We start from the raw sequence: 25,231 nt of genomic DNA, 5'->3' as shown, positions 1-25,231 counted from the left end.
GAGAGCTCTCCCCGCCCTCCTCTCCCCAGGCTATAAAGGCAGCTGCTTGCACAGCCAGCCAGCAGAAGCTCCTCAGCAAGGACGCAGGAGAGAGACCAGCTCAGACCCCTGGAAGTGATCTCTCAGCCACTCAGCCCCCAGAGAAGCAGCAGGCAGCGCTCTCCCGCCGACACCCTCCCGCAGCCGCCCTGAGCCTCTGGGAGACACAGCATGAGCACTGAAAGCATGATCCGCGACGTGGAGCTGGCGGAGGAGGCGATCCCCAAGAAGGCAGGGGGCCCCCAGGGCTCCAGACGGTGCTTGTGCCTCAGCCTCTTCTCCTTCCTCCTCGTGGCAGGAGCCACCACACTCTTCTGCCTGCTGCACTTGGGGGTGATCGGCCCCCAGAGGGAAGAGGTGAGTGCCTCACCAGCCTCGGCCCCCTCCCCCACTGCCACCAGGAGAGAAATGGGGGAGAAATAGGGGGAGAGGTGGAGAGGGAACACTGGAGAAAGACGGGGAGGCAGAAAGAGAAGTGGAGAGATCAGTGCTAGAGAAGGTTGGAGAGAGAGGACCTGTTCCCTAGAAGGTGCTCACTAAACACGTGCTGAGTGAATGGATGAGCAAGCAGACCAACACATATCAAGAGGGATGTGTAGAGGGATGTGGGGCATGAGTAGAGAGCAAGGGAGCAAACAAGTGATAAGAATAAAGATGCGGAGATCAACAGAGATGGAAGGCATGAAAGAGATGAGGTGAAGGAAGGAGAAATAAGGAAAGATGAAGATAGGGTGTCTGCCTCATGGAAAGCACTCAACAAAAGATTGTCGAATGGATGGGTGAGTGAATGAATAGATGGATGAGAGAAAACTAGACACATCAGGCAGGGAGTACACACTAGCTAAGCAGCCACTGTTTCTCCCTGGGAGTGGCCTACTCTGATGCTAATCCTCCTCCTTCTCCCCAGCAGTTCCCCATGGGCGGCCTCCCGCTGGCCCAGACCCTCGGTGAGTGTCGCCTAGCCTCTCTCCTACTTCTGGGTTTGGGTGGAGTTGGTGTTAGTCCTCGGATGGTAGCAGCGGGAAAATTTACACCTGGGGGTGGAGGGATGAGGAATGGAAGTCAAAGTAGCAGGCTATTTTTGGGGAAACTTAAGGGTTTCACCTTTTTCTTTCCTCTTTCCTCCTCAGGATTATCTTCTCGAACCCCAGGTGACAAGCCTGTGGCCCATGTTGTAGGTAAGAGTTCTGAGGATGGTCTGGGGGATGTAGAAGCAGGTGGGCTGTGGAGGGCTAGGGTTTGAGAGCTGAGCCCAGGCTGAGGGTAAACAGTCCTTGGAGACCCTGTGAGAAGAACTCACTGAATTCAATGTGTGGGAGGAGAAGCACCACAGGCTTCAGGGGAATACTCAGAACCTCATGGGCAGATGGGATAAGGGAAGACAGAGGGGACAGGAACAGGATGTGGGGGGTGGGCAGGACTCGAGGGCCAGGATGTGGGAGTGGAACTGACAGGGTCACCCTGACTCCCCTCTCCCTCCCTCCAGCAAACCAGCAAACTGTGGGGCAGCTGCAGTGGCAGAGCAAGGTGGCCAATGCACTCTTGGCCAATGGTGTCAACCTGACAGACAACCAGCTGGTGGTGCCATTGAATGGGCTGTACCTGATCTACTCCCAAGTCCTCTTCAAGGGCAAAGGCTGCCCTCACACCCCCCTCCTGCTCACCCACACCGTCAGCCGCTTTGCCGTCTCCTACAAGGTGAAGATCAACCTCCTCTATGCCATCAAGAGCCCCTGCCAGCGGGAGACCCCAGAGGGGACTGAGGCCATGCCCTGGTACGAGCCCATCTACCTGGGAGGGGTCTTCCAGCTGGACAAGGGTGATCGGCTCAGTGCCGAGATCAACCTGCCTGACTATCTCGATTTTTCAGAGTCCGGGCAGGTCTACTTTGGGATCGCTGCCCTGTGAAGGAGCAGGCTGTCCATTCTTGTCCACCTCAATCCCTGTGTTACCCACTCCTTCAGACCACTCCATCCCCTTCTGGGTTAGAAAGGGGATTAGGGGCTCAGGGCTGGGCTCCGAGCTTAAAACTTTAAACTACACTCAGAAACCTAGGATGCACTGTGGTGTGGCCTGGACAATGGGGCACCGGCCACTTCCAAGCATTCAAAATGCAAGTTTGGATGCCTGAATGCAGCCTGGGACACCTGGGCTGGGGTCTGGGAAGCTTTCATTCTGGCCAGACACTTCAGAGCACGCTTGAGAAGATCTTACCTACAAATTGACGTAAGGGCCTCAGGCCCTCCTTTCTTCAAATGTTCCTGGAAGCTTCCCTGAGACAGAGCGCCCAGAGGGCCAGCTCCTCTATTTATGTTTGCACTTGTGATTATTTATTATTTATTTATTATTTATTTATTTGCTAATAAAAGTATTTATTCGGGAGGTCAGGTGTCCAGGGAGACCCAATGCAAGGGCTGCCTGGGCTCAGACATGTTTTCCGTGAAAATGGAGCTGAACTCTAGGCTCTTCATACTTGGCCTCCTGGTCTCGGTGTCTCCCTTAGCTTGTGTTTTTAAAAAAGATTGATCTGATCAAGGTGTCTAAATAATGTTGATTTAGTGACTGAATGTCGCTACATCGCCGAACCTCTGCTCCCCAGGGGAGCTGTGCCTGTAACCGCCCTACTGGTCAGTGGCGAGAAATAAAGTGTGCTTAGAAAAGCTACTCGGTCTCTTTCTTGGAATTAACTCTGCATTGGGCGTGCAGCCTGCTCCCTGAAGTCCTTTCTGCACAGGGCTTGGGGTACCTGGACCCAGTCCTAATTCCCTGGTCTGCTGGGGCTCAGGAGACCCCACATAACACAGAGCTCAGCCAGACAGCCCCACCCATAGGAACCTGCAGCCCAACCTAATCGCCTCCGCCTCAGGCCTGGGAATTTCCAGCCCTGGGAATTCCAGTGGGAGAGGGGAAGTCCTGAGCTCAGGTGCTCAGGAGAGGCTTCTGGCTGTTGTGAGAGAACCGGGAGGAGCCACACTCTCAGGCACCTGAGTCACAGCCAAGGGCTTCCAGCCATTCAGGCATCAGGACTCCACATCCCCCTGGGGGCTCCAGCCCACCTGGCCCACCTGGCCACCTGAACCAGTCACTGACCTCATCCGTCAAATGGAGAGAGGAATGCCCACCACGGACGCAGCCACCGGAGAATAGCTGCCTCGATGCCCAGCACAGCACTTGACCAGGAGCACACGGTGAATCCTGGCTTTTCCCTTTTATTCAGCCCCAGCCATTCTATCCCCTCCACCTCTCAGTGGATAGGACTGAAGAGAAAAAAGAAAGTAAAAAGCTAGCAATAAGATGTGGGTGACGGGTCCACACGCCAGCTTAGTCTCCCTGATTTTTTTTGGCAAATGATGAGGGGACAGCTGTGAGGTGGGGTACTTGGAAATAGAAAAGCACCTTCCACCCCCAGGAGGCTCTTCTGGACCCAGAGTCACAAACACATGTGAAGTCAGAAATGGAGGCCCAGAGAACAGGAGCTCTCACTGGGCTCTGAAGTTGGGTTTCCTCCCTGCCACTGAGGAATAGCACAAATAAATAAAATGTCACTATAGTCAAGCAGCTAAATTATTAAAATCAAGTAGGTTGAGGCCGGAGGAAACAATTTTATTCTTGCTTTAACCAGTCTTGGAACTTAAACTTTTGAATTTCCCAGTCCTGTGTCAATATCTAGATGTACATCAGACCATCTGTTGAGCCCCTGAAGGACGAAGGAGCGAATGTCCATGTAGCCAGACCACCTGGCATCCAGCGGACAGACTGCCGGTCATCTTGAGAATTACTATCTGGGACCAATCCTGAGGCTGAGCATGCGGAGCTGTTTCTTCTCAAGAAAGTACTGTTTCCGATAAAAGCCCTCAGCTTGCTTTCTTCCTCTGAACACTCTGCGTCTTGCCTGCGGTGTTTCCAGTTTGTAAGCCTAGGACCTTCTGATAAACCTTCACTGGTTATTACCAGCCAAAGCCTCGTGATGCAACTGCGCTCAGTCTGCGTTTGTGGTGGCAGCCGGGGACCCGAAGAACGCTTTGCTTTAACCTGTGCTGCCCTGGGTTGAACAAGGCGTGTGCTTGCCCTTTGTGCTGTGTCATCTCCATGTCAGCTCTGGGAGTCCAGTGGTGAGTCCTCGAGGTTGTGACTCTCCTTCTGTTACCAGAGAGTCAAATTCCTTCCGCACGGTGGTAGTGGGGTTCTTACAATGTCTCTAGAACTTTCTAAGATTTGCATGGGAGAATGAGTGTTTTTACTGGCGTGGAGTTACATTCCTCAGGTTGTGAAGTCCCCTGCCCTTAACCCAGTCCTGAAAGAGGTGCGCTGGGGATCCAGCAGAGCCGAGAGGAGGGCCAGTGTCCAGAGCTTCCGCCCATGTTGGGTCCAGTTCAGCCTCAAGCTAATTAAAGTCCGTTCCTCAGTTCCTCCGTTGTGCAGAGTCCACACGGCTGTAGGCCATGCGGGTGAATGCAGGCGTCCCAAGAGGGCCTGAGGGCCAAAGACCAAGAGCCATGAGGGAGAATGCCCTTTGTTCAGAAGTTTAAATATTCAGACTTCTCACCCTTGCAGTGGCCATGCCTGTTCTGGCCAATTACCTGTTCCCTGGTGTGGCTGACAGACAAGTCAGCACCTTCCCACAACACTCAGGCCTTACTGGGCACGTGTCCAGTTCCTTCCCCCATCATCAGTGGGAACACACTTGGAGAGCGTTAAACTACAGCTTCCTGGCAAAACTGTCTACATGGATGTCTGGTCTTCCCTTTCCTCCGTTCAGGTTAAATAATAACCAGATTGTTGTAACAGTGTCACGCCCTCTGGTTGAGGTTCAGAACTTTTAATCTTGGGTCCCCTGACACTGGTGTTTGTGATGGGATGTCCTCTGTCTCAATCTGCAAAAGAAGGACAACCCCATCTGGAACACCAGCTATATACATGTTCAAAACTTAGGATTTATTCTCTATTAAATCATTATCCCAATGGACCTCAAATACAACTTAGAACTGCAGTGGCCACTTTAGAGATCTTTTGAAATTCCAAAATTAATTACATCTTAGGAATGTTAAACAACCTGAATGAGAAGCATTTTTCAGTCGGAATTTAGAGGCCTCTAAGAAATGAAATGATGCAAGGATAGACAACATCTCCTTGTCTTCTTGTCCAACCGCGACAGCTTTCAGGGGAACTTACCTTTAACATGGGACCTCTAAAATATTCCCAAAGCTTCTCCCTCAGGAACTCTAGCTAGCCAGTTATATATACAAACATTTTTGTCCCTTCTCATGTGCTTTTTGACACAAAATAGACCAACTTAGCCAAAATGACTTAAAACTCTAATAGCCATTAAGAGAAAACTTTAAGCCACCTCAAGGGCCTCCCTTAGAGAGAGAATTTCAAACCTCTTGGGGATACTGGAATGAATTCTTTGATTGATATGCAGAAGCTTCTAATCTAAAAGACAAATTGATTTTGTCCTGGATGGTACTGTTCAGTGGTTAGAGAGTCAGCCCACGCACTGAAGGGTCACGGGTTCGATTCCTGGTCAAGGGCACATACCTGGGTTGGTCCAGGTACGTGCAGGAGGCAATCAATTAAGTCTCTCTCTCTCTCTCTCTCTCTCTCTCTCTCTCTCTCTCTCTCTCTCTCTCTCTCCCCTCTCCCTCCCTCCTTCCCTTCCAGTCTCTCTAAAAATCAATGGAAAAAATATCCTCAGGTGAGGATTAACAAACAAACAAAAAAAAAGACAAATTGATTTTAAAAGCAGTTCTAAAAGGATCCTAAAGAAGCTTGACCATCTAAGCGGGTACTTTAGCTTTTCTTCCTGATTCTACCCACTGCTCCCCCACCCCCCCACCCCCCCGCAAGAAACCTGATATTTCAAAGAACTTAATGACTCTATGGTCAGAAATTTGGCAAAATTGGAAGCTAAAGATTCAAACCTTGTTGGGAATTTTTTAAAAGCCTCCTCCTCTAAACAAAAATAAAACTATGTACCCAGAGGGAAAGAAGCAAATTGGGAATGATGTATTTGGATGGGTAGATCAACCTCTGATGTAACATAACTTAAAACCCAACTCTTTGGGTATTGAGAGCAACTGTCCTTATCTTACAAATCTTTGGGAAACCAGAGATGCAGCTCTGGAAGCAGCTCAGTGCCCACCTGTCTCTACCTCCGATTCCTAAGGCTGAAGGATAAAAAGGGAAATGAGCATTTCTTTAAAAAGCACAAACTGATGCTCTGACTCCAAGATTCCTTGCCAAGGACAAATACAAGTCTTAACTGTCTTATTCACAAATATAATAAGAAAAGTTCTTAGCCATCTGAATAAACTTATCAATTAGTGGGGTTTTGCCTTATTTTACTAACTCATGGCTGAAATTTTAAAAACAAAAGTATCAGGCCTCCGTTTGCATCTGTCTGTGTGTTCATGTATGGCGTGTGGAAGTTTCTACCCCGAGATAATATTGCTAATTTGGAAAAGTCTGCTTAATTGGCTGAAAGAAATTAAGCACTTACATACAATTTCTCAAAAATATAATAGAAACTAATCCACATGCTTCCTCAGGACAGAGGGCTGTGGGAGCATACTTTGTGGGAGAGCTGGTTTCGGTTTGGTTTGGTGACACCGGCAGACCCTTAGGGCTATAGGTAACACTCATCTACCTGGGCTCCCTAGTCAGCAGGTTCGCCAGGCCAGGGTAGGTCCCCGCTGTCTCTGTTGCAGAATCTGTCAGCAAGAAAAGCAACTTGGTACAATGAAATGTCCGTGAGGACCCACAGTCACTGAGAACAGTGGATACACGAGTAAGGGAGCTTTTCAGCGACACTTACGTTTTATGGTATGTTTACTGAGATAGTTCATCAGAATCTTTGGGCCTGGCTGGTGTAGCTCAGAGGTTCAGCATTGAGCCAGGAACCAAGAGGCCACAGGTCCAATTACTGGTCAGGGCCCATGCCCAGCTTTTGGGCTCGATCCCCTGTGGGGGGCATGCAGGAGGCAGCAGATCGATGATGTTTCTCTCTAATCAATGTTTCTATCTCTCCATCTCTCTACCTTCCTCTCCCTCTAAAAATTCAATAAAAAGTATATTTTAAAAAAATCTTTTAGTAACTTGTATCCCAGAGTTTTGCCAACTTAAGTTAAATGATGAGTCAAGTTAAATTCATTGAGTATCTAGATCATTTCCCAAAAAAATAAAATACTAAAACATCAATTGTTAAACAAGTCTAAGTTTATCTACTTTTGACTTCTTATTACAGATAAACTAAAACATAAATTTGGATCTGTTAATGGACATGTTTCATACTTGAGGAAGCATATGTACCTAAAACTTATGAACTATCGCCCTGGCCAGTGTGGCTCAGTTGGTTGGAGCATTGTCCGTACACCAAAAGGTGGTGGGTTTGATCCCTGGTCAGGCCGCATGTGGGAGACAACCCATCAATGTTTCTGATGTGGGTGTTTCTCTCTCTCTACCTCCCTCCCTCCCTCCCTTCCTCTTTCTAAAAATCAATTAAAAAAAAAAAACACTAAAAATTATGAAATATATTTGCCAGTAAAAGAAACTGTTTCTAGAGGTTATGAAATATATTCACAAATTTGCCAATCTAAAGCATACTAATTGCTTAGTTTTCAGTTGTCATTAGAAATTAAGGTTTCTAAGGGTTAAGAATTCAAATTAATATGAAGTCAATGGGGGGTGAAAGGAGACATATGTAATAGTTTCAACAATAAAGATTTTTTTACAGAAAATAAAAGGATTATAATTAATATGGAAGGAAATAATATGTGTTTTCAGGAAAAGAAACTATAAGGTATGGAAATGCACTTTTTTCCTTAAACCTCTCCCAAGGATATTTTTCCCATTGATTTTTTTTAAAAAAATATATTTTATTGATTTTTTACAGAGAAGGGAGAGGGACAGAGAGCCAGAAACATCCATGAGAGAGAAACATCGATCAGCTGCCTTCTGCACACCCCCCACTGGGGATGTGCCTGCAACCAAGGTACATGCCCTTGACCGGAATCGAACCCGGGACCTCTCAGTCCGCAGGCCGACGCTCTATCCACTGAGCCAAACCGGTTAGGGCTTTCCCATTGATTTTTAAAGAGAGTGGGAGGGAGGGAGGGAAGAAAGAGAGAAACATCAATTGGTTGCCTCCTGCACGCACCCCAACTGCCCGGGATGGAACCTGGAACGTGCCCTTGACCTGGAATCAAAGGGAGATTCTTGGGTCCGAGGGCCAACGCTCTAACCACTGAGAAACCCAGCCAGGGCTGGAAATGCATTTTTGAGAGAATTAAAAGAAAATGGTTTGTCCTAAAATAAGTTGGTTAGCCCTAGTCAGTTTGGCTTGGTGGATAGAGAGTCGGCCTACAGACTGAAGGGTCCTGGGTTCGATTCTGATCAAGGGCACATGCCCGGTTGGGGACTCAGTCCCCAGAAGGGTGCATGCTAGAGACAGCCGATCTATCTCTCTCTCTCCCTTCTTCTCTAAAATCAATAAAAATATATTTTTTAAAAGTTTAAAAAATAAAGTTAGTTATTTCGGAATGAGTGAGAAGTGACAAGTTAAGAGGGACAGGAAAGTTGTGAAAGGTTTGTGGAAAAGGAATCTTGAGAAAAGAATTTTATGTGTGGTCAAGCTAAATAAGATTAAAACTAGGTTAATTGAGCCCTAGCCGGTTTGCTCAGTGGTTAAAATATTGACCCATGGACTGAAGAGTCGTGGGTTTGATTCTGGTCAAGGGCACATACTTCAGCTGCAGGCTCAGGGCGCGGGAGGGAGGCAACCTATTGATGTGTCTCTCTCACGTGGTTGTTTCTCTGACTCTCCCCATGCCTCCCTCCCTTGCCACTCTCTTTAAAAATCAATGGAAAAATATCCTCGGGTGAGGATTAACAATAACAAAAAAGGGTTTAATTAAGTAAATAAATTTAAATATCAAAAATTAGAATTTAGTTTTCTCTGTTAAAAGGACAAAGTTTTTCTATACTATTGGTAAACTCTTTTTTAAATTTTATTTTTATTGATTTCAGAGAGGAAGGGTGAGGGAGAGAGATAGAAACATCAATGATGAGAGAGAATGTTGATTGACTGCCTCCTGCACGCCCCCCACAACCCCGGCATGTGCCCTGACCGGAACTGAACTGTGACCTCCTGGTTCATAGGTCGATGCTCAACCACTGAGTCAGGATATTGGTATATTCTTAATAAATTATAAAAAGAAAACAAATATTCTGTGTTTCATTAAAATTATTTCACATCAGGTCTTTAATTGCTTGGGTAAATAGTCTTCTTAATATTAAAAGAGCTAAATTTTGTTAACAAATATTTAACTTTCTGTATTTGCCTGTGAAGTCTTTAATCGTCACAATGATTAAACATAACCGGGTGTTGTTTGACGGGGACCTATGATCCTATTTGACCATTATTTTTATTATTTATTTATTACTTTGAAAGAATCATTTTAATATTTTTTGTCGTTTTAAATTAACAACCAAAGCTATGACAGATTGGCATGTGCCGGTTAGCCAGTGTTACTCAACACAGGAGCTGCGGGCTAGCCAGCCAGTGCGGCTCTCCTGCGGGAACAGCTTCAGCGGGGCTTTGTAAACCATGAGAACAGGCCCGGCCGCACCATTAGGGGTCCACACGGGCCCGGAGACCTGGGGTGCCAACCAAAGGCCTGTTGGAGACCAGGCACCGCGGCAGCCAGAGCCTGCTCCCTGAGGAGTCAGCCGCCCGCCCCGCAGCGCCGGCTGCCGCGCTCGCTCCCCCTCCGGTGCTCAGCGGGCTGCGCATTGGGCAGGAGCGGATGAGCCATTCCCTGGCCGGGCTTTCTCTCTCCTGCCTGCGTGGCCTGCTGGGCTCCACCACCGCCGTCCTCTGGGCCAGTGCCATGCCCGCGAGCGGAGGCAGCGCCGCTTCTCCCGGGGCGCCCGGCGGAGCTGGGGGGCCGCGGTGGCGAGCACGAAGGAGGCCCAGGACACATCACGGTTTGGGTAAAACGGCGCCGCTGCAGTGACGCTGAGGGACCGGACGACACCGGCTCCACCAGAGCCGCCCCGTCCGTCCGTCCGTTTGTCGGGCGGAGAAGTGTCCCTCTGTCTTCAGCCTTGGCCCTCCCGGGGAGTCCCGAGTCGATGGCGGCCAACACCAGCAGCGAGCGCGGGACCCAGCGCCCGCCCCGCGACTCCCTCAGAAAGTTGACCAATTACTTCTAAACTTTTGAAATGTTTGACCAACTTCCCAAAATTAAAAAATTGGTATCCTTTCTTTCTTAACCTAAAGATAACTTTTGAGATTTTTAAGGAAAATCCATGACGCCTTCTAAAGGATGCCCCCCTCTCCCTTTATAGAAGGAGGAAAGCAGCCCGGCCGGTGGCTCAGTGCTTGAGTGTCCACGCGTGAACCAGGAGGTCTGGGTTCGGTTCCCCGTCAGGGCGCATGCCCAGGTTGGGGGCTCGGTCCCCAGTGGGGGAATGCAGGAGGCAGCAGATTAATGATTCTCATCTTTGATGTTTCTCTCTCTCCCTTCTTCTCTCTGAAGTCAATTAACATAATTAAAAACAAAAGGAGGAGGAAAATAAACAAATTAGGTCTATTTGAGTTGCTAAAATTATATGGGAAGCATTGTCAAATAAGAAACAATAATAATGTTATACTTGTATGTAATATCATTATTAAAATAAATGTTATAGAAATTGTATTAAAATTCTAGGAATCTACAATATCCTGATATAATGTTTTCACTTGTAATTCTAGTGATCTCAAAATGTGTTGCAGAGAAAAGCAAATTTCTTTGTCAATTGCATTGTGATCAGATCTTTAACCACATCATTCTAACTCTGTCATTTACAGAGTCACCATCTTACTCTGATTTTTTTTGCAAATATGTTTCATCTTCAGAGAGATTCATGTAGAGGACTCTGACACTTCCTCTAAAATACATATTTCTGTTTAACTGTTAGATTATACCTTAGGACTGGATGAGGATTTGCAGAACTCTAAAGAAAAACTGGAGCCCTAGCCAATTTGGCTCAGTGGACAGAATGTCAGCCTGCGGACTGAAGGGTCCAAGGTTTGATTCCGTCAAGGGCACATACCTGGGACTTGGGCTCGGTCCCCAATGGGGGTCCTGCAGGAGGCAGCCGATCAATGATTCTCTGTCATCATTGATGTTTCTATCTCTCTCTCCCTTTCCCTTCCTCTCTGAAATCAATAAAAATATATTTTAAAAAATCTGTATTCTTCAAAGTTAACAAAAAGAGCAAGACCAACAAGAATTAATAACCTGGGAGTGAATGATTACAATTTTTATGACTTTTTATTTGAAATATTGCTGCTTTACTATTTTGTTTTTCTAGACATAAACATTTTTTCTTTAGCAACCTACGAATTAGAGCAATTATACCTTTGTAAGCAGAATTGAAACATTGACCCTTTTCTACCTACTTGATTCCTCCAGGATTCAGAAATCAGTGAGTATTCTTATTTTCATGGCAACATTGTTATTTGCATACGTTAATAAGAATCTGTTCTTGTCAGAGGACACATTTGGAAAGTGGTTATGTTACCAAGGCTTTCAGTGGAATGTCCTTTGAGAGAGACGTACATAGATTAAGATATGAGCAGACAGCTTCAAGGGATTAGGAGTGACTTATGGAAGCCAATGAAACCGTTGGCACCACCAGCCAGACCCTGCTTGCAGCGTCTCGGAAGCCTTATCAGATGAGTGACGAAGGCCACTTCCTGGCAGGTGCAGGGCCTCAGTTACTCTTGGGACCTCAAGAAGAGAGGAACTCGCCAAACCTATAGGTTTGTCTGATGACAAGTCCTTGCCTTGGCTTTTCTGGCCTCAGGGGCCTTTAAAGTTCCTTATGAAGATTCCTTATGACAAATTCTAGAGAAGCAGATATTTAAAAAAAATTTTTTTATTTATTTTAGAGAGAAAGAGAGAGGGAGAGATGGAAACATCAATGATGAGAGAGAATCATTGATTGGCTGCCTCCTGCATGTCCCCCATGGGGATCGAGCCCATAACCAGAAATTGAACCGTGACCACTGAGCAACACCGGCCGGGTAAAGCAGATTTTTAAAAGCCTATATGGTTACTTACCATTCTTGCTATTTCTATGTAAATAACAAGCCAACTTGATTGAAACTAGATTTATTTCACAAACAAATTGGTCTTGGCTATATTTGGTAAAAATGAGGGTTATTTTAGAGAGCATAATTGTTTAATACACCTTTCTGGATATTAGATTCTAGTGCTGTTCATTATCTTTTTTTGGCGTTACTGTTAATCCTCACCTGTGCCCTTGACCACAATCGGACCCGGGACCCTTCAGTCCTCAGGGCAACGCTCTCACCACTGAGTTAAACCGGTTCTTTGGAGGTTTTGTTCATACAGCTAAACTGGACCAGATCTTGAATTCTTCTAGTTTCCTCTAACATCTGGCTATGCGTCTCCAAACTAACACTTCCCGTCTTTCTCGCATCCTTTGATTTGTCACCCTTGAGAACTAAAACTACCCTTTCCCAAAGTCATACCCGCTAAAGCGGACGATGTGATGTAACCGTCAGAGAAATTCCAGCAGCTCATCCACAGACAGCCTTGTGCCTGTGGAGGCAAGACCACCAGAGACATTCAAACTGCAGAGCAGGATGGTCAACCTCCGCAGCTCTGTCCAAACTCAGCAGCTCTGTCCAACCTCCGCAGCTCTGTCCAACCTCCGCAGCTCTGTCGGAAGGCGACTCGGGCCAGACATCTAGAAACCTTCTCGCTGGCTGCCTTCAGAGCTCAGGGATGGGCTGACAGACAGCGCCAATCTTTACACATTGTTTTCTTTTGTTTCCATGGAGAGGCGTTTGTAAATACCTGGTTATTTGCACCAGAGGCCTACCAGTAATTTTGGGAGCCACTGCATCATGGCCTCCTAAAATGAGAGACAACTGTTTAACTGAACTGACCTAATCCCTGAAACTCGTATATGTTAGTAATATCTCAACTGGTCCTTTCCTAATGCTTCGACCTGAAAATCGGCACAAATACTGAGCTGACTATAAACTCGTATAGGAAAGCATGTCTCCAGCCGTACCCCCATTCTGAGGGGCATGCTAGGTCCAAGGAAGACACTGACACCTTGACATCAAGGGACTTTAAAATGTTTTGTTTGATCTACGATATTTTCTAAGAGAAAAAATCCTGTTCAAAAGGGGAAATGAGTAGTAGAGTGAAGAAATGAAATACAGGCGACAGCAGGCAGGGAAAACCTTGTGCGGTGTGCGCAGGGTCGGGCGACCCACTGGGGTGACCTAGATAGGGCCTTGAGTCCCCCTCCGCCTCCCCACTCTGGGGCTGAAAGTCAGTCATGGGGTGAGAGGGCTGCTGTTACTCACCCCAGGCCCCCACACTTGCCCACTCCGGGAAGGGGACCTGAAGTGCGATAGAGAAGTGAGAACTTTCCATCCCCCGCAGAAGGCATCATCCTTTCCTCCTCTCCTCCTCCTCGGGTTCTCCATGGCATCCCCAGACACCATCCCAAGCCATCTCTCTCTCTCAACACCCTCCCAGCTCTCTCCTCAGCCTCCTCCCTGCAGCCCAGGAGCTGTTGGAGGCGAGCGGCCCTGGGGCAGTCCTGCCGGGGCCTCTCCGGCTGCTCCCCAGGATCAGCTGCTCCCCAGCATCGGCTGCTCCTCTGCTCTTCAGCATTGGCAGGGCTGCCCTTGCGCGGGGCCTTTCTGCGTGTGCTCGCCTTTTCCAGCAATGACCCCGCTCTCACTGCTGGGAGGGACCCAAGAGAAGAAAGCTGTGTGTGTGTGGCGGGGGGGGGGGGGGGGGGGGTTGGGAGGGAGGACATGCGGCTCTGAGAATCAGGGTGCTTGGAGATGCTTTGGGGTTTGAGGAGATCCCCTTCCTTCTACCCTCCAACCGGGCCAATGCTGGGGCAAGGCCATTCAGGCAGAGAGTGGGGGGACCCGCAGACCCAGGCCGCGGATGGGCCCGGCCGCCGGGGGAGTCCCGACTGGTTGCGAGCGTCCAGAGAAACGCAGAGGCTCCCTAAGCAACCGCGCGCGGACCAGACACGTGGGCTCGCCTTGCCGGCGGCGCTCTTTATTGTCCGCTCACAGCAGCCGCCCGTCCCCGCTCCTCTCCCATCCTCGGGGGGCCGGCACCTGGTCCCCCTGGGCCGGCAGCCCCTCCCTCCGGCGGCGGCGTCAGCCCACCATCACCGCCCCGAAGAAGGTCTTCCCGCGGCGGGAGTCCACCAGGTCGGGGTGGCTGATGTTGACGAACACGCGCTCGCCCCGCCGCAGCCGCGCCAGACCGCCGAAGCCCACGCTCGCGTACCAGAGCCTCCCGGCCGCGTCCAGCGCGGGGCGCACGGTCTCCGCGCCCTCCAGCAGCAGCTCGGGGGCCCCGCGGCCGTAGGCACCGCCCGCCCGGTACAGCCGGCTCTGCAGCGTGAGCCCGCGGGCGAGGGGGTCGCGGTCCGCGGGGGGCGTCCGGCCGCGGAAGCCCACGTGGCAGTAGAGGTAGTAGAGGCCGTCCCGCGGCAGCGTCAGCCCCGCGGCGCCGAACTGCGCGCCGCTCCGCACAAACGCCTCCTCCTTCGCCGCCTCCCAGCCCAGCCCGCGGCCCTGCGTCCAGGCGCCTGCGGAGAGAGGGCGGCTCTCGGGTCGCGTCCCCCATCCCCGGGGGGCGCCGCCGCCCGGGACTCCCGGAGGGCGGGCAGGGGCCGGGCCGGGGCCATGGCCCGGCCTCTGCGACGGGTGCGGATGGGGGCGCGGGGCGCGGGCGGAAGGGGACTCTTTAGGAGCGAGGGCGCTGAGGCCGTGGGAACTGGCGCACCGCCCGGCGGAACACTGGGCTCTCCCCGCCGCAAGCAGGTGCCGGGCTGGGCAGGTTTATGAGGTCCTTACCTATGAGGTGGGCCGCCGGGGGCCCGGAGTTGGGGTCGGTTTCTGCGTCCTGCTCCGGCAGCTCCTGGGACCCTGGAAAGGGCGAAGAGCCCAGGATTGGGGCAGGGTGGCCACCACGCCTGGTCCCCCGAGAGGGCTGGGCGCCAGGGCCAGGGACGAGGCCCTGGATTCCCGGAGGAAGAGCAGAGTGTATCTGGGGGTGCAGATGGTTGGGGGCGAGGAGTCCCTGGGGAGCTGGAGCGGGAGGGGAGACATCTGCTCTTACCCAGTCGCTGCTGGGCCTGTGCTTGTGCCCCAGGGTCAGGGGGCTCTGCCACCTGGACGGGAAGGGAGGGTCACAGTGCCCAGAGGTCAGTCGTAGCAGATACCGACCCCACCCTCCCAATGTAGACCCAGCCTCCCAGCCAACACCCATCTCCCTGGAGGGGAGAGCAAGCCAGGCAGATAAACTTGGGCAGAGCGACAGGAGCTGAGTATGTGTTGTGAAGAGGAAGGAGACAGACAGACAACTAGGAAGGGGCTTGGAGACATCAGGAGGCAGCAGCATCAAGGAACATGGGAAAGAACCAGCACAGAGGAGGGCCAGACAGACCAGCTGAGCAGGTGACACAGGGACCCGGCATAGCCAGCAGTACGTGAGTATGAGCAGCACAACGCCCTCGGCACTGGCTGCAGCCACTCACCAGCCCTGGCTTCGGGGGCGCCACGACCTGCACGGCCAGCACAGTGATGGGCACAGCCAGTAGCAGGGTCACCAGGGAGGCGGCTCCTGCCACAGCCAGCAGGAGGCAGCCCTTCCCCTGGGGCCTCCTCCCCCAGCCCTCCAGCCCCAGGGGCCCCATTGAGACTAAGCCAGGGCCAGGGCAGGGGGGCTTTCATATCTCAGGGGTGGGGCTACCCCCTCCCCATAGACCCACACACCTGGCTGGGACTTTCCACACACCCCTGTTCCCCTCACCCAGCTTCCTGTTTACCCAGAGCTGGGGTGGGGCAGCTGGATGCCTGGGTTCCTTGAACTGGGGAAGGAGTGGAGGCGAGGAGGCAGGCTTTCAGGGTAGATCTGGATGGTGTCTTAGAGGTCTCCTGGCTCAGTAGGGAGGGAAGCGCGGCCCGAGCAGGGCAGGTGGCTTGCCGAAAGCCTGGCAGCAAAGCTGCAACGAGAACACAAAACTCGCGATACCCAGCACAGCCTGCAGCCCTCTGCACCCCAGAAGCGGGTGCTGCACAGAGGGCTGCACCCCAACCCTGAGGTCCAGAACGGGGGTCTTGAGGGATAGATGTCCCTGAGAAGAGCTATCCCTGCATTGGGCTGACCTCCATTCCCATGTTCCCCCCCAGCTCCCAGAACTGGCTGCATGGCAGGACGGCGGCTGAGGGGGGCTGCCTCACCACCGACTCCTGCCTCGCTGAGGAGGGAAGGGGAGCATCACCTCCCTGGCTCCAGAGTGCACAGAAGAGCCGAAAGGCACCTCCCAAAGAGCTTGGCACCCAGAAGGAGTCCTAGCCATTGAGCAGGTGCTGACTAAATGTTATGAAGAAATGACAAACGAATGAGTAAGCAAAACCAAGCAGCACTGATCAAATGAATGCTATGGTAGACAGTGCGGTAAGGGTTGAGGGAAAGGCCGGGCCCGAGGAAGTTAGAGGTGGTTGCACATCATCTCCCCTTCTCAAGGGCATGTGTGTGTGTTTGGATAATAACAGTAATATAGCTAATAGGGCCCTAGCCGGTTTGGCTCAGTGGATAGAGCGTCGGCCTGCGGACAGAAGGGTCCCAGGTTCAATTCCAGTCAAGGGTTGTGGGCTCGGTACAACATTCAGGAGGCAGCCAATCAAGGATTCTCTCTCATCATTGATGTTTCTACCTCTCTCTTCCTCTCTGAAATCAATAAAAATAGATTTAAATATATATACAGGCAAATAGCACTTAGCATGTGCCTGCCACAGATCTATACACTTTATATATAATAATTATTTTAATCCTGACAAAAATCCTGTCAGAGGCACAGAGAGGAAGGTCACACAGTAACGGCAGAGTCAGGATTTGAAACCCAGGTAGTCTGGCTTCAGAGCCTTGAGCACGAGACAGTTGAAAAGCTAAGTGCTGGCTTCAGATTTGTATACTTCACTGCATGCGAACGTCGCCTCCCTGGCCCTCCAAAAAAGAAATGGAGAAACAGACACTGAACTCCAGTCAATGATAAACATGGCAAAGAGGTTAGAGATGAAATGTACTGATGTTTGCAACTTTGAAAGGTATCCAATAATGAGATGAATAATAAGTGATAAAGCAAATGTAGAAAAACGCTAATTGTAGAATCTAGGTGGTAGGGATATGTTCACTGTTCAATTCTTCCCATTTTTCTCTATTTAAACTTTTTAATAATAAATATTTTTTAAAATGAAACTGAATATTGTCCTACTGTCCTGCAGTGGGGAGCACTGTGGAGGGGGAGAGGGAGAAGTAGCAGAAAGTTTCTGAATTTGCATATGGACCCAGGCACCAGATCTCCTGAGCCCTGGCCTACACATGAGCTCCCCAGTCTCCGCCTCCTCAGGCCTGGGGTGCAGTCCTCCAGCACGCCTCCCACTCCACCCAGGGCGCCAGGAGGCCTTCTTCCACTGCCTTGCTTATCTTCGTGCCCCACCTGAGAATGCTGCCGCCCCCAGGAAGTCCACCCGGTCGGCCATCCCTCCCTTCTGAACACTAGCCAGTCAGCAACCCTAGATCTAACAGCAGTGCCGATTAGACTTAGTCTGGCTGCCTTTGACTTTGCAGTTTGTAAATCAGTCAGCCACACACCCTGCGAGAGAGAGAGAGAGAGAGAGAGAGAGAGAGAGAGAGAGAGAGAGAGAGCCCCAGACACCAGTGAGTCACCCTGCAACCACCAGAGCCCTCTAAGTGATGCAGGAGCCAGGTGTGTCCACACCACCCACAGTCACGCTTCAGCGGAGGCAGGTGGGAAGGCATTGGGAAAGTTGGTGAGGGCAGCCCCAGAGAAGGCGAAGTCGCTGGCTCCTTGCAGGGTCAATAGGACTGCTGGAGCCGAGCAGGTGCTCCGCCCCAGGGTCTGAAAGGAAGGATGTCCTAACCCTAACCCTCAAAGCCCAACTTCTCTCTAGCGATGCTGGGGAGACACCAAGGCTGAGGGAGAAGCTGAAGCCAGAGGGGAGTGGGAGTGCCTGCGGTGAGCACTTGCTTCCCCAGGCCGCTAGGCTGTCCTGACGTCTAGAGTCACCCTCCTCTGCCCCCACCCCCGCCTGCAGGCCATGGGCTCCGGGTGAGCTGGGAGAGAGCAGGGATCCTTGGCAGGGAGAGTGGACAGACACCCCAGAGTGAGATGAGGCTGTGAGGAGCGGGAGAGCATGGCTTTGAGGCTCCCTGGGCCCCAGAGGAGTCCTGCCCGGCCTCCATCTCGGATCCCTCCCAAGTGAAAAACAGCCCACTCCTCCCCTCATGGCCCCTCGGGCCTCCTGCCACCTGGACCTCTGCTCCACCACCCCACCCCCACACAGCAGTTCCTCTTGGGCCCAGGAGGCTGTTTCCACGCCTTGGTCAGTGCATCCGGCTGGGGTAAAGGCCAAGGCCTCCTTTCTGCCCTCAAACAGGAACCAGTGGTTGCCGGGCAGGAAGCCTGAAGGAAAGTTAGGGGCCCCAGAGGCTCCTGCCCTCGCCAGCAGGATCTGCCCGCCCTGCTGAGCTGCCAGGGCTGGACGCTGCCCGCTGCCCTTCCACCGGTCCCACACACCTTTCCACGGGTCCCCACACGCACGCCACACCCTGCTCCTCCCCGCCATCGCTCTTCCTGAACTGAACCCAGAACTGTGCCGGGCTGGAGAGGCCCAGGCACCACCGTCAGCAGGGCAGGGGGCGGGGGGTGGGGGGAGCGGTCCTCACAGAAAGGGCACCACAGCCCCATGCTGTGCTGATGAGCGGGTGATGGGAAGTGCCAGGTCGGGGCTGGGCAGGAGCGAGGCTGCTGGGCCTGGGGAGACTGAGACAGAGGCGGACTTGACAGATGAGGAACTTGAGGCACGTGACTCGCCCAGGCCACCTGGGCCGCTGGGCAGGGGCCAGTTTGCCTCCCTCGGACCAGTCTCCCGTACCCGCCTCATGGCAGCTGGTGATACTGTCACATCAGGTGAGGTAGCCTCGCCCACCCGGGGCCCAGGCACAGCAGGTGCAGAGTGGGGTGTGCAGGCCAGGGCCAGCGGGAAGCGGGCCAGGGACTGGGGGGGGGGGTCGCAGTGGGGGTGGCAGTGGGAGCCTCCGAGGGTGAGCGGTCTCAGGGGTCAGGGATTAGAGGGATGGTGGGCGGTGCCTCTGCCGGAGGCCAGGTTACCGGGCGGCGAAGGGCCTGAGGGCCTGCTTTTCTGCCTCTAAAACTGCTGGAGGAGCCGCTGAGGTCCTCGCCAACCAGGCGGTGGGGTAAGCTGGAGAGGGAAGGGGTGCTCACACTCACCCCTTTTCCCCAGATGCCTTTTACCTCTATGCGGGCTTGGGGCTGGGGGGGCTCCTGGCTGTGGCTGTGGCTGTTCTGTTCGCCTGTCTGTGTCGGCTCCATCGGAGAGGTGAGCCTGCCCTGACCCCCCTCATTGCCCCACAGCAATGCCCCGTGTGGCCCCCACCCACACCCTTCCTACAGCTTTCCCAGGGTGCCCCTCAACCCTGACACCCCCTGGGGAGGAAGGTGAGAAGCTGTGGCGGGGGAGACTGTCTGAATGGAGAGGCCAGGCTTTGGCTGTGGGAACCCCAGGAAAGGCAGCAGTGAGGAGCCACCGCTGCAGCGGGGGGGGGGGGGGGGGGGGGGGGCACTCAGGGGGCAGGGCTCCAGGGTTGGGTCACGCTGAGCTGCTTCCTTTCTTCCAGTGAGGAAGCTGGAGAGGAGCTGGGTGAGTCTGGGGCCAGGGTCATGGGTGAGGGGCAACAAGAGGGGCTGAGACAGAGATGGGGGAGGCGAGAGAAGAGAGAGCAAGCAGGGGTGTGAGTGAGTGAGAAAATAAGAGAGGCAAAAAGAGAGAAATAAGAGAATGAGTAGAAAAGAGGAAAGAAATGGTACAGATATAGGAAGAGGAAATAGGAGAAAAGAGAGAGAGAGAGAGAGAGAGAGAGAGAGAGAGGGCAGAAATGAGAGAGACAAAAAGTGAAAGAGAAAGTCAGAGAGAAGGAAGGAAATGGACACCAAGACAGAGTAAGAGCGGGGGAGAGTGAGACACACATGAGGAAGGGCAATGAGGGGAAGGACCCGAGCTGAGGGCTGCGGGGCGGGGGGGGGGGGCAGGGAGGGAGAAGAGGAGAGAGGGAGAGGAGGAGGGAGAGGGGAGGAGGATGGAGGGGAGGAAGAGAGTGGGGGAGGAGGAGGGAGGGGGAGGGGGAGGGAGAGGGAGGGGGAAGAGGAGGGAGGGAGGGGGAGGAGGAGGGAGGGAGGAAGAGAGTGGGGGAGGAGGAGGGAGGGGGAGGGGGAGGGAGAGGGACGGGGAAGAGGAGGGAGGGAGGGGGAGGAGGAGGGAGGGAGGAAGAGGGTGGGGGAGGAGGAGGGAGGGGGAGGAGGAGGGAGAGGGGTGGGGGAGGAGGAGGGTGGGGGAGGAGGGGGAGGAGGAGGGAGAGGGGAGGAGGAAGGTGGGGGAGGAGGAGGGAGGGGGAGGAGGAAGGAGGGGGAGGAGGAGGGAGAGGGGTGGGGGAGAAAGAGGGTGGGGAGGAGGAGAGGGGGGGAGGAGGAGGGAGGGGGAGGAGGAGGGAGAGGGGAGGAGGGAGGGAGAGGGGAGGAGGAGGGAGGGGGAGGAGGAAGGAGGGGGAGGAGGAGGGAGAGGGGTGGGGGAGGAGGAGGGAGGGGGAGGAGGAAGGAGGGGGAGGAGGAGGGAGAGGGGTGGGGGAGGAGGAGGGAGGGGGAGGAGGAAGGAGGGGGAGGAGGAGGGAGAGGGGTGGGGGAGGAGGAGGGAGGGGGAGGAGGAAGGAGAGGGAGGAGGAGGGAGAGGGGTGGGGGAGGAGGAGGGAGGGGGAGGAGGAGGGAGGAAGAAGGAGGCTGAGGAAGTAATGAAGTAAGAAAGTCGGGGTGGGCCGAGAGCTCACAGGGAACGATGGGAGAGGCCTTGTGACCCCTGCCAGCCTGTGTGCCCGGCCCAGGCCCAGGCCCAGCTCCCAGAGCAGGAGCTCCACTACGCATCTCTGCAGCGGCTGCCCTACAGGGAGCTGCCTGGCCATGGCCACCGGGAAAGGGAAGACCCCCCGCAGGACCTCAGCACCGACTACACCTTCATTGCTGACAAGAAGCCCACCTGAGCACCCGCCCCCAGCCCCGGTGCATCCTGTGGCTCACCCAGTAAATACCTTGGTCTCAAACTTCCTGTGTCTCAGGCTTCTCAATCCATCTCAAGCCCCTCAACACTGCCACCATCAAACTTAAGTGACTTCCCTTCCCACCCACTCTGGGGTCAAGTAGTGATTTCTTGGCTAAAGAAAGGTGTCTAGGGACCCAAGCTCCCCTGAAGGCTTGAAAAGAATACAGTAGTCCCCCCTTTATCCACGGTTTGGCTTTCAAACAGTGGAAACACTGGTCCAGTTGCCCGCAGTCAGAAAATAGTAAATGGAAAATTCCAGAAATAAATAATTCCTAAGTTTTAAATTGCGCACCATTCTGAGTAGCATGATGAAATCTCTATCCCGCTCCATCCTGCCGGGGCATGGCTTATCTGTTTGTCCAGCGAACCCACCCTAGATATGCTTCCTGGCCTAGTCACTTAGTAGCCAGCCAGGTTGCAAGATCAGCAGTTGAGGTATCACTGTGCTTGTGTTCAAGTCACCCTATCGCAGTCCAGTGCCCACGTCATTCACCTCACTTCCTCCAACACATAGGCAGGCACTGTATCCTCTCACATCACAGGAAGCAGGGTGAGTATAGGGCAATAAGATATCTTGAGAGAGAGAGAAACCACAGTCACATCATTTATATTACAGTACTAGAGGCCCGGTGCACGATATTCGTGCACAGGTGGGGTCCCTAGGCCTGGCCAACAATTGAAGCATCAGTCTGGCGTGGAAGGGCAGGTCCCAGCTGACTTCTGGGCCCTGGGCAGCACCTGGGCCCCCGGGGCCCCACGCACTCCCCTCTGCCTGAGTCATTGGACCCCCACCTGACCCTCTCAGCATCTGGGAGCCAGACAGTGACCCCACCCACTGCCACTGCCGCTGGTCGCCATCTGTGGGGCAATCAGGCCCACTCACACCTGCCTTGGCCTGGCACCGCCCGCTCACCTGCTCCACCATCCTGCTGCGGTCCCGCTCTTGTCTGAGCTCACTGGGGCCAGCAGCACCTCCACTGCCGCCTGCTGCCAGCGCCGTGTCACATACGCCCACTATGTTCCACGCTGCCACCTGGTGGTCAGCACACATCATAGCGAGCAGTAGAACTGGTCAAACTCCCGGTCAAGGGGATAATTTGCATATTAGGCTTTTATTATATAGGATATTGTTATAATCGTCCTATTTTATCATCATTGTTGTTAATCTCTTACCATGCCTAATTTATAAATTAAACTCCATCATAGGCATGTATGTACAGGAAAAAACCACAGTATATAGAGGGCTCAGTTCCGACCATGGTCTCAGGCATCCATGAGGAGTCTTGGAAGATACCCCCATGGGGGAGACTATTGTATTTGTCTGTGGGCAGTTGACAACTGGACCAATCAGATTTGATAGCCCTCATTTCTCAGGAGAACCAGCCTCTGCCTCCTGGGCTGGGAGAGCTGGGTCACTTCCTGTCGAGCCCCAGGCTGGGGGTGGGGGGCGGGTGGTCCTTGGACATTCCTAGGCCAGGCTTAGCAGAAGGGAGAACCCAGAGAGGGGCACACTGGGGTATTGGGGGATGGGGAAGGAAACACAGAGACCCATTGGAAGTTAGTGGTGGGCCGATTTATTGGGGTCCCCTGAAAAGTGTTGGGGTCACTGGGGTCTGGAATCACTCATCAGAGGCATTCAAGAAGCGGCAGTGTCCCCAGGCGGCAGTGGCCTGGCTGTGAGGTGGCCGAGTTCCTGGTGCTGCGATGCTTCTCTCACCTTGGCCTCTGTCTCCCCCCTCTCCAGCTCGCTCGCTGCTCCGCCTTCTCTTCGGCCATTATCACGGCTCCATGACTCACACTTGCCTTGGTAATAGATGGTGCTGCCCATGGCCACAGAGAGAAAACTGAAGGCATAGAATCCAGCCCGAAGGAGGAGGGCTGTGAGGGCCCCTGGCCCAGGAGGTCCTGCATGTGGGTGGTGGAGAAGGGCTTGGTAAGGGGACTGGGGAAAAGGTATGCATCGTGGGAGAGACAGCAGCGGGAGCCTCGGGAAGGACTCTCAACTTCAGGGAGAGTGGAGCCTCCAGCCAAGGGGCAGGGGGGCTCACCTTTCTCCACCACCAGCAGAGTCCCATTCCCTGTCCCGACACCCAGGCCCAGCACCTCCACCCTGCACACATAGACGCCAGCGTCTCGGCCTCGGGTATCCCAGATGTGCAGCTCCGCCTGGTGGTCACAGAGGAAGCGGGAAGAGGCAAGAGGGGCCAGGCGGCCCCTAAACTCTGGGGTCCCATTCCTCACTTCCTTCCCCGGGGCCACCTTATCCCGGTACCATGTGACAGAGCCAATGGCCAGTGTCCCTTGGCTGGCATTGAAGGAGCAGGGCACGAGGACAGCGGCACCCTCCTGGGCATGGATCTCAGAGGGCTGGGACACCCAGAGAGCACAGGATGCTGGAGGCAGAGAGAAGACCCAGGTAAATGCCTCCCCAGATAACCCAGGAGAAAGGCAAGAGAGCTCACCGTGGAATGTCCCAGCTTGTGGGAGCCTCATTAATCCCTTTCTCTTCACCAAGCTAATATTTAATATTGCTCATTAAACCCATTTCTAATTCTTCCCTGTACCAGCTCTCCCCTGCCTTTCATTGTGTTCCAGCTGCACTCAGCAGCAGTGTCCTGCTGAAGCTTCCCCTGCGACAGTGATATTGGAGCTCCCTGGTGAATGGGCTGCCAGTTAACTGGTGTCATTGATCACATCTCTGCAGGCACCACTGCCCGCTGGTGACGGCTGCCACGCACCACCTTGCTGCTTTGTGTGTTGTTAAAGAGCATCAAGTACTTAAATCTCCAGGTGAATACCTGGCTGTCATTGATTGAGATCCCCACTTAACTGATCCAAATTGATGAATTAAACCAATTCTTAAAATCCCTGATTAAATTCTCGAGTTAGTGAAATTTACTAGGCATTCTTCTATTTCAGTGGTTCTCAAACTTGATAGCACCTAGCATCTTTGTTGAACAGGGCCCTGGGCCCCACCCCAGAGACTTTTATTTGGTGGGTCTGGAGGGATGTGGAGGGGCCTGGGCTTGCCCCAGGAACCAGCTCATCTGAAGCTACAGGTCTGCGTCCAGGAATAGGTCTGACAGGGAAGGTCTCTCAGTGAATTAAAGTCTGTTTCACTAGGAAACTTAGATTTAATGAGGTCTCCCGAACTCCTAATTATCTCTACACCGAGATATAAACTCATCAAATTAAAACTGACCCCTTTAAAGAAATTGACCACTTCAAGCCAATTTTTGCTGGTTCTTTCAACTTTATCTTATTAGGAGGGTGGCTGGGAAGAAAGGAGCTCCGGGTAGAAGCTGGGTGTGACTGTGACCGTGACCATGACTGTGCCAGCAGGCAGCCTGGAGGGAACCGAGCGGGGAGTTCTGGGTGTCAGCTCCCATCAGGGCTCAAGATGCAGCCCCCACCAAGCCTGCTCTCCAGACATCTCTAGCCAGCCTCCCCGGCCCCGCCCCCAGCCCACACCCCTCAGGGTCCGGGAGGAAGCCATCACCTGGATGGAGCATGGTGAAGGTGAGCAGCAGCATCCAGGCCACGTGGGAGGGCATTCCAGCGGTCGAGGCGCCCTAAGCAGCAAGGCTGGCCGAGGAGGAGCGACCCTCACTGAGCAGGCCTTGGTCACCAAATGCCGGTGGAGCTTTCTATGACACACAGGACTCACACATCACTTGCCAAGGACCTCGCCTCCTGGCACCTTGGGCAGGAAATGCATGGCGGAGGAGAGAGGCTCCTGCGGAGGCGAGATCTGGGTCTCAGGAGGTGGGGGCAGCCTGTGGGCAGGTGGCTTAAGGGTTTGAGAGGGAGTGGAGGCCTAGGTGTCTGGCAAGTGAGACCAGGATGTGGTTCCCCCAACTTCCGATGTTCAAGAAGACCAGCCATTAACCTAGAAGACCTCCGGGAGCCCTCCTGGGCCCAGAGCGAATCCGCTTTCCC

The 25,231-nt window shown here is 53.2% G+C and overlaps 4 protein-coding genes across 7 annotated transcripts; 2 read left to right on the top strand and 2 right to left on the bottom strand.

The window, feature by feature from the left end:
* Positions 1-210: 210 nt before the first annotated feature.
* On the top strand, positions 211-1,947 carry TNF (tumor necrosis factor; the record flags this gene model as incomplete). 4 transcript variants are annotated; one of them, XM_080665487.1, is made up of 4 exons in its annotated part: positions 211-396; positions 959-986; positions 1,170-1,217; positions 1,526-1,947. In XM_080665487.1, the coding sequence occupies 4 exons, from the start codon at positions 211-213 to the stop codon at positions 1,945-1,947; spliced, it is 684 nt and encodes a 227-aa protein (XP_080521613.1). The 4 variants fall into 4 exon arrangements, with proteins under 4 accessions (XP_080521613.1, XP_080521612.1, XP_080521611.1 ...); XM_080665486.1 differs by having other exon boundaries at positions 950-986; XM_080665485.1 differs by having other exon boundaries at positions 947-986.
* A 12,171-nt stretch (positions 1,948-14,118) lies between these two features.
* LTB (lymphotoxin beta) lies at positions 14,119-15,907 on the bottom strand. The gene is made up of 4 exons (XM_080663799.1): positions 15,637-15,907; positions 15,219-15,270; positions 14,954-15,025; positions 14,119-14,685 (listed from the first exon to the last, which is right to left on the bottom strand). Exons 1-4 carry the CDS (start codon positions 15,793-15,795, stop codon positions 14,249-14,251), a joined length of 720 nt encoding a protein of 239 aa, XP_080519925.1. The 5' UTR covers positions 15,796-15,907; the 3' UTR covers positions 14,119-14,248.
* A 2,972-nt stretch (positions 15,908-18,879) lies between these two features.
* Positions 18,880-21,290, top strand: LST1 (leukocyte specific transcript 1). Its single transcript, XM_080663798.1, has 4 exons — positions 18,880-19,095; positions 19,430-19,525; positions 19,824-19,846; positions 21,078-21,290. The coding sequence occupies exons 1-4, from the start codon at positions 18,894-18,896 to the stop codon at positions 21,231-21,233; spliced, it is 477 nt and encodes a 158-aa protein (XP_080519924.1). The 5' UTR covers positions 18,880-18,893; the 3' UTR covers positions 21,234-21,290.
* Positions 21,291-22,911: 1,621 nt separating this feature from the next.
* On the bottom strand, positions 22,912-24,846 carry NCR3 (natural cytotoxicity triggering receptor 3; the record flags this gene model as incomplete). Its single annotated transcript, XM_080665134.1, is given in 4 exon segments — positions 22,912-23,025; positions 23,028-23,197; positions 23,341-23,685; positions 24,792-24,846. Coding segments are annotated over 4 exon segments (684 nt in total).
* Between the last annotated feature and the right edge of the window lie 385 nt (positions 24,847-25,231).

The sequence above is a fragment of the Plecotus auritus genome, assembly GCF_963455305.1.
Source record: "Plecotus auritus genome assembly, chromosome: 4".
Taxonomy (NCBI): domain Eukaryota; kingdom Metazoa; phylum Chordata; class Mammalia; order Chiroptera; family Vespertilionidae; genus Plecotus; species Plecotus auritus.
Note: the sequence above shows the minus strand (reverse complement) of the source record. Positions and strands in the feature narration are given on the sequence as shown.

What these genes read in the sequence shown, in the direction of transcription:
- LTB (XM_080663799.1), bottom strand. Translation starts at nt 15,795, where the DNA reads ATGGGGCCCCTGGGGCTGGAGGGCTGGGGGAGGAGGCCCCAGGGGAAG. An exon ending in CGCCCCCGAAGCCAGGGCTG is followed by an intron (nt 15,271 to 15,636) that starts GTGAGTGGCTGC and finishes CTTCCCGTCCAG; the next exon opens with GTGGCAGAGCCCCCTGACCC. An exon ending in CCCGGCGGCCCACCTCATAG is followed by an intron (nt 14,686 to 14,953) that starts GTAAGGACCTCA and finishes CTCTCTCCGCAG; the next exon opens with GCGCCTGGACGCAGGGCCGC.
- LST1 (XM_080663798.1), top strand. Translation starts at nt 18,894, where the DNA reads ATGGGAAGTGCCAGGTCGGGGCTGGGCAGGAGCGAGGCTGCTGGGCCT. An exon ending in TGGTGATACTGTCACATCAG is followed by an intron (nt 19,096 to 19,429) that starts GTGAGGTAGCCT and finishes CCTTTTCCCCAG; the next exon opens with ATGCCTTTTACCTCTATGCG. An exon ending in GGAAGCTGGAGAGGAGCTGG is followed by an intron (nt 19,847 to 21,077) that starts GTGAGTCTGGGG and finishes TGCCCGGCCCAG; the next exon opens with GCCCAGGCCCAGCTCCCAGA.